At 36.4% G+C, this 13,493-nt stretch overlaps 1 protein-coding gene across 1 annotated transcript in view; it reads left to right on the forward strand.

The window, feature by feature from the left end:
• Positions 1 to 13,493, forward strand: part of Cntn6 (contactin 6) — a 397,730-nt gene that overhangs the window by 151,824 nt on the left and 232,413 nt on the right. The window contains 1 exon segment of the mRNA NM_013225.2: positions 12,822 to 12,948. Within this exon segment, the coding sequence (NP_037357.1) occupies positions 12,822 to 12,948 (127 nt within the window).

The raw sequence follows: 13,493 nt of genomic DNA on the forward strand, positions 1-13,493 counted from the left end.
CTCATTGTTCTGACATGATATCTGACAAAAGTGGGTAAACGAAGATAAGGTCTGTCAGATTGCTTAGCATGTAAAAGCACTTGGCATGAAGCCTGATGGACATGGCACCTAGCACACAATCACACACACACACACAAAGAGAGAGAGAGAGAGAGAGAGAGAGAGAGAGAGAGAGAGAGAGAGAGAGAGAGAGAGAGGTAATAAGGGTATATTGGCTCACAGCTTAAAGGGTCAGGCCGTCATGATGGCAAAGCCACAGTCACAGGAGCATGAGGCAGATGTTGACATCGTGTCCATCATCAGGAAGCAGTGAAGCGAATGCTTGCACTCAGCTGATTTTTAGTCAGTTCTGAACCCAATCCTTGAGAGAGTAAAACATATATTCAGTGATGAGCCATCCCTTCTCAGGTAAACATTTCTAGAAACCCTCTTATAGACACCGCCAAAATAGATATCTCATATTTATTTGTTGACTCCAAAGTCAGTGAAGTTGAAAATAAAAATTAACAATCACAACTGCCATTAAGTTTGAGGTGGTTTGCTAAAACTGCAAAAGAAATGAATCCAGTGACATTCTTCTCTCTCTCTCTCTCTCTCTCTCTCTCTCTCTCTCTCTCTCTCTCTCTCTCTCTCTCTCTTCCTCTCTCCCTCTTGGTGTCATAGATATTGAATCACCCTGGGTTATGTTATATTATAGTATTCCTCCTAACTGTCTTACCACAAATTTTAGAAAACAGTGACACCTAACACCTCCCTAGCAATCTGGCTGCTTCTAGCTAAGCACTCCGTGGTTAACATTTTATATACCCTCAGGCAATTCGAAATTTACATGCTCTAAAGATATGTTTTAAGGAACCAAAATCATGAATCTTAAGTGTAAATGAAGATAAATGAAAGAAGTTTTGTAGTGTGTTGAGGAAGAAATCAGTTAAATGTTGTGACTTGTACCAAGGCAAGTACAAAGAAGGATGTATGCAAAGCCCATAAAGGGTATTAGAATGAATTTATATACAGAGTCAGGTTTATCATGGCTGAATCTCATGACATATGAATTATACTTCAAGGAAGCTGTTACAGAAAATAAACTAAAAGCCTAGTTTATCCACAAGGGAAAATGGTTAAAAAATAACCATAATTTATATGTTTTCTTGATGGCTGAGAATCATTTTTTTCTAAATAGTTTTCTTCTCATCACATTCTGTTGAAGGAGAAGACATCGGAAAGCAGAACCAATCAAATCAGTACACTCGACAAGGAGACTCAGCAATCTTTTTATGTCTAGATTGTAATCTTTTGCATATTTTTTCTGGAGTACTATTACCTTTCATTGGTCGAAACATTTTCTCATTTCTCTGATAATTTATTGGACTGTTTCTTTCAAATCCCATAATTCTCCCCTTTTCTGTCTAACCTACTTTCAGAAGAGTAAAAAAATTAAAATATTATTTGACAAAATTTCAGTATCATATGTACTTTGTCCCAGCATGTTTTCTGATTGTGACCATGTTTAGTTCCTGGGTGTGATGTCATTTTTTCAGTATTTGGCACCATGTTGTTTGTATGTAAAAGCATGCTGTCTTTATGTGACTAGTTACTCTGCCTTGCTTCTTGCTCTTCTATATGACCTCATACCTCTCTGTGGCCTCACCATTGCACAGTAAGGCAAGCCCAGGTCAGCAGGCTGATATTTCTATCTTTGCCATTCACTTACTATATGTCTGTATTAAGTCGGGCACTCAGAGCATTGAAGTATGCTATAGAGCTTCCTCTCAGTAGAGTAACTCAAGATCCACCTCTTTCTCCAAAATTAACTTTATTTCTTACATCAGGATGTAGAGATCCATGTTGAATTAATTTTACTTACTATTTCCAAATGTTTCTTTCTATTCTTTCTTAGCCATGCTCCTCCCCAGACCAATATTTCCTTCCAAGTCTTTCACTCTTCTTACTTTCACAGTAACATTTTCTGCATTGCCAAATACCATACTTTAGTTCTCTTTTATTTCACTTATGCTAGCATCTCTCTATGAGCAATTAGCCTGTCCCTCCTATCGGAAACCTTCCATTAAACATAGATTCTGTCCATCACTAGTTCAAGGACACCCTATTTGTTACTGGCTGATCTCTGTCAGTCCTTCAGTGGTTCACATGGTCATTCTAGCTTTTAACTGTTGCTGTGTCATAAGGCTTAACAGCTAGATCTCTTCTCATGTAGACACTTATCCTAATACATGTGTCTTCAGTTTGTAGTTCTCTATGAATTCCAGGCTCATATGTAGAGTGCTACCTTAGACAGATTTTGTAAGAGGTCTAATATGATTCACAAACATTAAAAAAAAAACCCACACTTGGCATTAGAGAGATAGCTCAGTCAATAAAATACTTACCTGCTAACTATGAATTCAATCTCCAGAGTCCACGTAAAAAGACTGGAGATGGTGGTGCATGCAAAGTGAGTATACATGTACATGCACATACATGTACACATATGCTCACTCACTGGCACATATGTCTGCTCCGACACACACACACACACACACACACACACACACACACACACACACAAACGTGCATGCACTTGCACACACATTCTTATTTCCTATTTATGCAGCTAATCTGTCTTATTACTGTGTGGGTATCTTCTCAATTAAGAGCATACTTATGCCTGGATATGTTTGTTTTCGAGGCTGAAACCTCTGCTTTGTATTGTCTTTGTCTCACTATGTCTTCTAGGGAATTACAACTATTATTTCTCTCAGTCTTTAAACAACAACACGAAAACAACAACAACAGCAACAACAACAAAAACACAAAAAATTCTGCAGTTAAGCTTATTAACCTCCACTAGAGGCACTGTGCTCTAAGCTCCTGCTTTATCACAATTAAATGATAGCAATATGTTTTTTGAGCCTTGGGCTCTTGGCATAAGCTGTTTTTCTATCTCCAATTTTTCTGCATACATCTTGTGATACATTCACTTTCCATTTCTTCTCTGATGTCAGCAGATCAGTGATAGCATCCTTCATCATTAAAAATATAAAGATCACAATGCACCCCGACACAGATTTTCTGTCTCACTAACCCTCTCTTTTCCTTCAAGTACTTACTGCAGTCTCTTATAGCATGCATTTGTTTGTTGATTTATCTTATACCTCCTCCAATTAGAATATAAGATCAATAACAGCAGCAGTTTTAGCAGGCCTGGTGGCTGTTATATTTCTAGCACATATCAAGCCCACTAATAAATGTTTGCTCAATAATTGCAAGGAAAAATGAATAGAACTACTACTTTCTCATTTTCTCTCAGCCTTGGAGCCCCTCATTTCCCCCTTCTTCTCTTTAGTGAAAGGCTCCAGCATGCTTGCATGCCTAGATGCATCCATCCATAATGCCTGGCTCAGACTCATCTTAATATTGTCTTTTCTTCATCCCTCACACCCAATCAGCTTTTCTATTTTGTTGGCATTCTGAATGCCTGAAAATAAGCTTTCCCATCATTTTTGTTTGCTTCCTTCCTACTGGCAATACCCAATTATCTCAGTGTTTTCAAATGTTGGATAAATAATCTCTCTGATGTGTGATTTCTCTTCCTTTATCTTTGCTGGAATGAATCATAGATCTGATCATGTCATAATCCTGCATAAAAAGAACACTCCAGTGCTTTCTGTTTTCAAATCAGATACAAATATCTGTCATGTCATTTAAAGTCGGTCCTTCAAAGATATTCTAAACTGTCTGTTACAATTCTTGTATCCAGGGTTCTTTTAGCTTCATATTCTCCAGGATTTATGTATGTATGTACATATGTATGTATATTTGAATGTACGTACCTACATGTGTATGTATGTATGTATGTATGGATATTGAAGAACATGCCCTTCACAACTTTTGCTCAAGCTATGCTTCTCCACAGAATCTATTTTATATACATTCTATTTCAGTAATATTCATGATTTTATGCTTGTGCACACACGGCTTAAATATTGTTTCTTTTGGCATTCTTCCCTAAACTCTTGGTCAAATTAATTGCTTCCTCCTCTGGAATCACTTAAAATTATATTTATGCTTTTGGTATAATATTTACCTTGTAATATTGTAGTTATTTAATTATTCTCTTGTTGGCATTTCTTCCTGTGGTGTATCTCATAATGATTTAGAGTGTGGGTTTGCAGAACAGATGGCTAAGGTTCAAAATTGAACCCTGCAAATTGCTCACAAGGTACTTAGGCTCTTTACTCATCAATTTCTACATCCTTATAGCATGATTATTAAAATATACCTCACAGGGTCCTTTTAAGGGCAAGAGTCAAAGGTCATAGTTTTCCACAAACAAGTTCAATTCTAGCCTTGGCCTTTTCTCTGTGATGAAGTTGTTCTTATTAGATCTCTAGTATAAGTAAAGTCCACTAATTTATTAATACTTTATACTGTCAGTTCACAAAGAAAATTCAGCATAGCCATAACTAATAGCTGTCAGTTGAATTTCCTTCTGGGTTTTATCTTCTGCTGGGTTTTATTGCTTTGAGAGAGCAAGAACAAAATAAGCAACAGTGCATGGCATTATTCCCTTCTGGCCTAAATAGGAAGGGATTAGCAATATGTGGAATATATACACACACACAACACACACACACACAGACACACACACACACACACACACACACACACACACGATGGCGATCCTTTTCTTTCTTTCTTTTTTTTTTTTCGGAGCTGGGGACCGAACCCAGGGCCTTGCACTCGCTAGGCAAGTGCTCTACCACTGAGCTAAATCCCCAACCCCCATGATGGCGATCCTTAACTATGAATTATTATATTCTCTGATTTTTTTCTAGTACTCCATATACTTTTCCTACAGGTTTAATCCTCAACTTGCAAATCGTTATGTCACCCTCCATGTCTGATGAACTGGAATTCTGTCCTCAAATTTTATAACACACACATGATATGCATTCATTCTGTTGTAGCAATGTACATAGGAATCAAATTAATTATTCTCTAATAGTAAAGGAAGATTTTCAACTATTATTTGTCTCCTCACATGTCAACTGCATGAATACAATTTCAAGCATGACTAGCTGTGAAGCTATATATTTATTCTTCTTAAGATCTTCATTGTTGGGGTTGGGATTTAGCTCAGTGCTACAGCATTTGCCTAGCAAGCGCAAGGCCCTGGGTTCGGTCCTCATCTCCGGAAAAAAAAAAAAAGATCTTCCCTGTTAGCTTGAATGAAGAGACACTGATTTTATCTATTTACATGTGTATCTCTTAGAGTAAACACTGATGTCAAAGCATATCTTCAATCAACTTAAAGTTTGCTGTTCAAGATATTTCAAGTGATATTTATTAACTATTTTCTTAAGTACTTGTAGAACCTATTGCCATAAAACTATAATAGTATAACTACTGATTGACTAGATATTAAAAGGAAATAGTTGTTTACCCAAGATTTCACCATTGCACTATATTAGTATCTCAAAGTGTATATGGAATGGCTAAACTGATTGGCTGAGTAATAGAAATCTTCATGTCTACGTTAGTGTTTTTACCTTAACTACAAGTCTTTCTGTTTAAATTATAGAAAAATACCCAAATCTAATTCATTCTGTAATACTTTTTTACTCACTAAATATCTTTTCAAGTTCAACTAGTTCTGGAGTTATCTGTATTTTGCTTTCAATTCACTTTCTTGGTGTGAGACCTGTCTCTCTACTTGTACCAACATCAGTCTAGCTTTCTCATATCTTTCTGGAAATATGTGAGAATATTCTTGTTTTCCTCCTAAATAATAATCCTAATGAGTCCCCCATATATACAAATCCCTTACAAGCTACATATCAATGCACAGTAAAAGGTCCAGTTTACAGCTTGGGGCTTTTATTGAAGACTTTAATCTTCCATTAACTGACAAGTTCAAGTTTAGGTTCCTGATTTACTTAAATCAGTTTTCTTCCCTTAAAATTTGATAACTTGCCTAAAAAACCAAGGGGTGTCAAGAAATATCAAAGATAATATATAAGAGTGAGAAAGAGCGAGGGGAAAATAAAATGAGAGAGAAACAAAGTTGATGGGTACTGGGGAAAAAAACAAAATCAGAAGGAGGGAGAAGAGACAGAAAAGAATGGTTCTTCACATAACTTAAATTTTGAGAAAAATGTAGTTGAACTAACCTGAGGTTAAATTATTAGATGAAAAAAGTAAGAGTTTAGGAAATTAAGAGTCTAAGTATTATAAAAACAAAAGCTAAGAAGAAGGAAGTCATACAAGTGTCAAAGCCTGTGCCTGTATCATAGCCATTATAATGATGACATGTCTGGGAAAGAGAATGTAGGGAGGAAAGATATATTTTGCTTATGGTTTTAAAAGTGTCATTCTTTCATGCAGGGAAGTTGTGGTAGAACAGTTCTCAAAACAGTGTGCAGAATCCTAGTACATAGTAAGAAAAAGCCATGTGATAAACTACACCCCCAAGGACACATGATCAGTGACCCACTTGCTCAACCAAGCTTCACCTTGTACAATATTATCATGTGTCCTTGTCCTTACTCTATTCATATGTTTTCTTCATTTTATACTTCTAGTTAAAAGGCTGGGAATAAATGCTACTCAAGGCAGTAAAATGCCACAAACACTATTTTTATTTTCATGATGTGTCTTTTGAAGTATAATAAAGTTAAAATCTGAAATGTCTCTCAAAGGCCAGTGTGTTCAGCCTGTGCTATTGGTAAGGTAAAGAATTATAAATGGGTTGTGCCTGGTGGGAACAAATTAAACCAGTAGGGGCATAATCTTTGAAGAGATATCAGGACCCTGATCCTCATTTCTGTTTCCTAGCCACCTGAAATTAAACTCACATATCTGCTCACCTTGCCAAGTTTAAGCATAGTATACCCAAAGATGTATAAATAAGGAAACATATTGTTGTACAATCTTAAAAAACAAAATTTTAATTTCAGAAGAGCTAATAATATTCAATAAAGGAAGAACACATTAAAGCAGAATCCTAGTGTATTTGCAACAGCATTGCAGATTTTATTTTATTTTATGCTGAAGTGTTTCTTTTTGGAACTAATCTGCTGTAAAGATTTTTGCCTTCATACTGAAGAAAACACTTCTCAGAGTATCATTACAATCACAGGTGATTTTATATTCTGCAGTATCTTCTACACAATTATTTGATCACTTATTGTTACAGAAGCTCAAAATATCTACTCTTCTTATTCTGAAATACTCTTAAAGCAAAACTTGAACTATTTTTCAAGTAAAATAGATTCTTGAAAACTATCTTGATTTCCTGAATTTAATGCTAGATCATCACAGATTCCCAGCATAAAGAAAGAAGAAGAAAACTTTACCTTTGAAAGGATAAACAGGACAACAAAGCTTCTTTTACTTATTATGCTGTAGCATGAAAATATTCTGACAAGCAGATTAAAAATACTTGAAATCTAAGCTTTAATTTATCAGTTGGGTGTGACGTAAAACTGTTGAAAATTCGTAGGAGCCAGAGGATGGGCATCTATCACAAGCAACACATAAACTGGGGGTCGTAGTTCATGGTTATGATCTAGTCACTGGGAAATGTATGCAGGAGGGGGAGAAGTTCAGGGTCTTTTTCCAGTTTGAACTACATATTGATTTCAGTGCTAGCCTTGGCCACACAATTTTTCCCTCAGGAAAAAAAATTAAGTTAAATGTAATCTGCATTTGGAGTCTCTCAAGTTGGACCATAATTTTTGTCAGCGTGAAAGTAAATAATTTAAGTCAAAATTTTTGTGAGTCTCTTCACACACCAATATTTATGACAATATAGGACGATACTCTGTTGAGAAGTGATGGCAAGAAAATAGTTGTTGAAAAAATTAAAAAAAATAAAAGCTGTTCTATATACTTCTCATCTAAATGTTCGTTGCCATCTCAGTATATGTTCTAACAATATCCACTCTTCATTTTTAAATGAAAAAAGAATTTATTGCTTTTTATATATTTTAATTTCTTTGAGATTTTCATACTTTGAATTCTGATCAAATTCTCCCCTGCCTTAAATCCTTTGCTATATAGCTTTATTCTATACCCACAATCCTGTAGGTCTTCCTCTTCTTTTTTTTTTTTTTTGGATAAAAGCCTATCTAGTCTAATTAATGTTTCCTATAACCTTTGGTATATGATTATCCAGTTGAAAATGTTAGACCAATCATGAACCACACCTTTAAAGAAAAATAACTGTACTTTTCCACATTGTTAGCTACCAGTTTCCACAGGGTCCTCAGCCAGGAAATGAGTTTCATTCTCACCTCCAATTTGGATGCTGAGATTTTTGTCTCACTTAAGCTTGCATTGGATTTTTCATACTGCTGGAACATCTGTGAGTTCATAAGTGGCATAGCCAGTGATTTCCCGAATACATTGTTCCCTTGATGTTATCTACCACTTCTGCCTCTTTTTTTATATTTTCTTTTTTTCCATTTTTTATTGGATATTTTTTATTTACATTTCAAATGTTATTCCCTTTCTCGGTTTCCTGTCTATAATTCCCCTATCCCATTCTGCTCCTCTCCTATAAGGGTGTTCCCCGTCCCTAATCACCTCCCCTTCTGCCCCCATGCCCTGACATTCGCCTACACTGGGGGTTTCAGCCTTGGCAGAATCAGGGCTTCTCCTCCCATTGGTGTCCAACAAGACCATCATCTGCTACACATGCAGCTGGAGCCATCAGTCTGTCTATGTGTACTCTTTGGATGGTGGTTTAGTTCCTGGGAGCTCTGGTTGGTTGGAATTGTTTTTATATGGAGCATCTGCCTCTGATTTCTCATGCTCTAACAGAGCTTTTCAGGAAACAGCTATATCAGGATTCTGTCAGCATCCACTTCTTGGCTTCATCGATATTGTCTAGTTTTGGTGGCTGTATATATCTATATCTATATATATTGATATCAATATCTATATCTATTTCTATCTATCTATATAAAATAAAGTCATTGTTTTTGATAGCTGAATAGTACTCCATTGTGTAAATGTACCATATGTGTGTGTGTGTGTGTGTGTGTGTGTGTTGGATCCCCAAGTGGAGCAGGCTCTGAATAGCCATTCCTTCAGTCTCTGCTCCAAACTTTGTCTCCATATGTCTTCCTATGAATATTTTTATTTCCCCTTTTAAGAAATACTGAAGCATCTGCACTTTGGTTGTCCTCCCTCTTCAGCTTTATGTGGTCTGTGGATTGTATCTTTGGTAATTCGAGCTTTTGGGCTAATATCCACTTATTAGTGAGTGCATACCATGTGTGTTTTTTGTGATTGAGTTACCTCACTTAGGATGATATTTTCTAGTTCATTCCATTTGCCTACGAATTTCATGAAGTCATTGTTTTTGATAGCTGATTAGTACTCCACTGTGAAGATGTACCACATTTTATGTATCCATTCCTCTGTTGAAAGCCATCTCTTAAAATCTTTCATCCTCCACCTCAGTGATGATCCGTGTTATTCCTTTAGCATCCTATGTATATTTTGATCTTTTTTTGTGAGAAAATAGCCAAAAAAGGTAAAAGTCTCTCCAAAATTGAAACTTATTAGCATTTGGTAAAGTTACCATCATCTTTGCAGGAATTTGAGAACCTGTATTAACTAATATGTCAACAGCTAAGGATAAAGGGGAAATATATATTATTAAAGACAGACAGAGCCGGTTGTGGTGGCGCACGCCGGTAGGATTTGCTGAAGGAGGCAGAGGCAGGAGGATCACGAGTTCGAGGCCAGCCTGGGCTACACATTTGGGGGCTGGGGATTTAGCTCAGTGGTAGAGCGCTTACCTAGGAAGCGCAAGGCCCTGGGTTCGGTCCCCAGCTCCAAAAAAAAAAACCAAAAAAAAAAAAAAAAAAAAAAAGACAGACAGAGAGAGAGAGAGAGAGAGAGAGAGAGAGAGAGAGAGAGAGATATGCTTGGGTTCCTAGCATTTGGAAGGCTGAGCAGAAAAAAGGATGTATGGACTAATTGTAACTAGTCAGTGTGTTTGGGCTTATATTTGTATACTATATTCCATCACTTTTTATTTGTATTTGTTTATTTTATTGCCCATAAACTTTCCTCACTTTTATGCTGCATTGCATAGAGTTAATGTACTTTATTTAATGTTACCTGAATATAAATAGATGTCATTAGATTTTCTTTCTTTTTTTTTATTAACTTGAGTATTTCTTATATACATTTCGAGTGTTATTCCCTTTCCCGGTTTCCGGGCAAAAATCCCCCTCCCCCCTCCCCCCTCCCCTTCCTTATGGGTGTTCCCCTCCCAACCCTCCCCCCATTGCCGCCCTCCCCCCAACAGTCTAGTTCACTGGGGGTTCAGTCTTAGCAGGACCCAGGGCTTCCCCTTCCACTGGTGCTCTTACTAGGATATTCATTGCTACCTATGAGGTCAGAGTCCAGGGTCAGTCCATGTATAGTCTTTAGGTAGTGGCTTAGTCCCTGGAAGCTCTGGTTGCTTGGCATTGTTGTACATATGGGGTCTCGAGCCCCTTCAAGCTCTTCCAGTTCTTTCTCTGATTCCTTCAACGGGGGTTCTATTCTCAGGTCATTAGATTTTCTATTGTTGAAATATGTATACTCTTTATGCTTGATGCTCTGTGTATTCTCTCATATCTTGGATATATCATAGGTCCAGGGGAGAAAAAAACTTTTAAATCTTTCTTTTTTTAAGTAGCCTTTACAACAACCCTGAAGTATTATATCTGTATTGCATTTATTAGAGGGGAATTAGAGGACTGGTATTATTGAATAATTTATCCAAGATTGCGGAACTGATACCTGACTGTTAGAATTGAAGCTTTTGTATGTCTATACTGCTATGCCAAAGACAATATACAGAAATTAAAGCTGAAAATTACTATGGAAGGGATTTATTTTACTTGGGAGGAAATATTTTAGATGTATAATAAAAGTGAAATCAGTAAGTGGGTCCTGAAGAAAAAATATGAAGATTTTGATTTAATGTCATCCTCCTTTTAAAGTAGATAGAAATTGGGAAAATATATTCAAATTGCTAGAGTTCAATTGCTCATCTAAAAATAATAATGATGGTGATAATAATGATGGTGCTAGTGGCTGTGGTGAGTTCTATCGTAGCTCATTGGTTCTCCATTTGCTTGTAAGCAGCATATCATGACATAATTTGCAAAAAGTATAAGATTACTACCAAAACAATCATAAGTAATACTGTCATGAGTGTTGCTCATACCTGGTAAGGCTGCTTTGATTCCAGGTTGCAAGCTTTTATACACTGCTGGTTTTCCAAATTGAGAAGTTTGCCTTACATGGTAAGATTTTTATTCTCAGGCACTACACATATGAACTTAACATGCTATGAATAAGTTCATAATGCCAAGTTTTCCATTTATCGTTCATGCTGTGTATTCTCATATAAATAAAAACACACCTTACCACCCAGTAAATCAATTTTCTTCTGCTTTTCTCTCTTGAGTTTTTCCCACAGTATTTCTGTCCATTGCACTGATGTAGGTCTAAGGAAGAGAAATATCCAATTACATTAAGTGTTGGTGCAGGGACTATAGGACCCTAGTGCAACATGTTACAATCTCTGAGGAGTAGTAGATGAATTGATGCCTGGGAGAACAAGACACGTGTGGGCCAGAATAGTTGTACTGCACCAATCGATAGTTATTGCAAGAAAAAGAAAGACAGCAATTGAATGAATTTGGATTGCAGAATGTTTTATTTGGGAAAATGGTTAAATAGTGTAAAGAATTCGATGAGTAAGCCTTGTTAATTGCCTAATTGTGTTAAGATGGTGTAGAGGAGTACTCGTTGTTTATTGGAAAATTAACTAGTAAATATGGGGTGAAAGGTGTGCCATTCACAAAATTATTCTACATAGTTCAGAAAATAAATATTGTTAAATTATTTTATTATATTAATTTTAATATGATATATAATAATATAATAACATCTGTGATGATTTATATTTATATACCTCAATATTATACATCATGTAATTTATATATAATATAATGTATAATATCTACATATATATTATATATTATATATGTTACTATTATAATATATTTTCATAACATTATATGTTATATATATGGGGGCAAAAAGGTCAAAGGACCACTTTCAGGAGTTTGTTTTTGGTTTTGCTCTTGGCAAGGCACTCTGTTGTTTCTGTTGCTTCACTACAAAACTTGGCCGAGATTCTATTGTATTTAAGTTTTCACATGGGTTCTGGGACTCACACTTGTATCCGGCTTGTGCAGTTTGCACGTTTACATTCTGAGCTTTCTCAGAGGACCAGCAGTCCTCCGGAGATCTCTCAGTCACTCTATCACCAACCAGGCAGCAAACAGCAGCTGAGGTGAGGCCCCCAACACATTTACAGCAGAGAAGTACCGGGTCTGGGTTCAGTCAGAGAAGATGCAGCTAACCCTCAAGAGTCTGGAGGCCCCAGTGAGTTTAGACGTCTGGTGGGATGGGTGGGGTTGGGACATCCTCGTGGAGACTTGGAGACAGGGGGTGCAGGGAGCAGGTAATGGGAGTGGAACAGTCCGAGAGTAGCCAGGAAGGTAATAAAATCTGGAGTGTAAAACTAACTAACTAACTAACTAAATACGTACATAAATACATAAATAAATACATAAATACATAAATAAATGGAACAATGTTTTTGTAATTCTTGAAGAATATTCTCTAAACTCAAGCTAGGTAATATGTAACATTTTCTAATCTGTGGAGAATGGAGACTTAAATCAAGTGTGCTCTCAGCCAGTAACAAATATCTCAATGAATATTTTCTTTTTTATCCTCAGGTGAGAGTCGTTTTACTCGTCCTATTTTTATCCAGGAGCCACAGGATGTCATTTTTCCGTTGGATTTATCTAGATCTGAAATTATTCTGAGTTGTACTGCAAGTGGATACCCTTCTCCCCACTACAGGTAAAATGCACTTTGTACCACTTTGGTCTTCTTTGTGGCTTCTGTAAAATAGACTCAGAATAAGGATTCTTGGGTATTCCCTACGTATTCAGAATAGACCTCCAGATAGGATTTGCCCGATTCAGTTTTATCTACAAAACTCATATGAACACATTGGCATCTTCAGAAACCCAATGCATTCATTCATGCTGTAATCTAAGCATGATTTCCAGATAGCTACTACTATATAGGTCTTCTGTTTACTTGACATTTATTCTTGGGACTAGTGGCATGCAGACCCACATGTACTTAGAAATGAGAAAGACTAAAGACAGAAATGGGGAGCGAGGAGATTTAGTTTCACAACTAGGAAAACTATGAGCCTATTTCTGCATTTAGTACACAGCTACTGCACTTTACAGGTAGTGCCTCGATTTTTTCTATACAATGACCATGAAAAGAGCCTTCTAAAAAACAAGCAAAGTAAAAACTTCAACTTACATTACAAGATCAAATTCTGAAACTTTCCCAGTTGCTCCCCACTGAGTCAAAAGTACTTATTATAG

The sequence above is a fragment of the Rattus norvegicus genome, chromosome 4 (assembly GCF_021556685.1).
Source record: "Rattus norvegicus strain SHRSP/BbbUtx chromosome 4, alternate assembly SHRSP_T2T, whole genome shotgun sequence".
In the NCBI taxonomy this organism is placed as follows: Eukaryota; Metazoa; Chordata; class Mammalia; order Rodentia; family Muridae; genus Rattus; species Rattus norvegicus.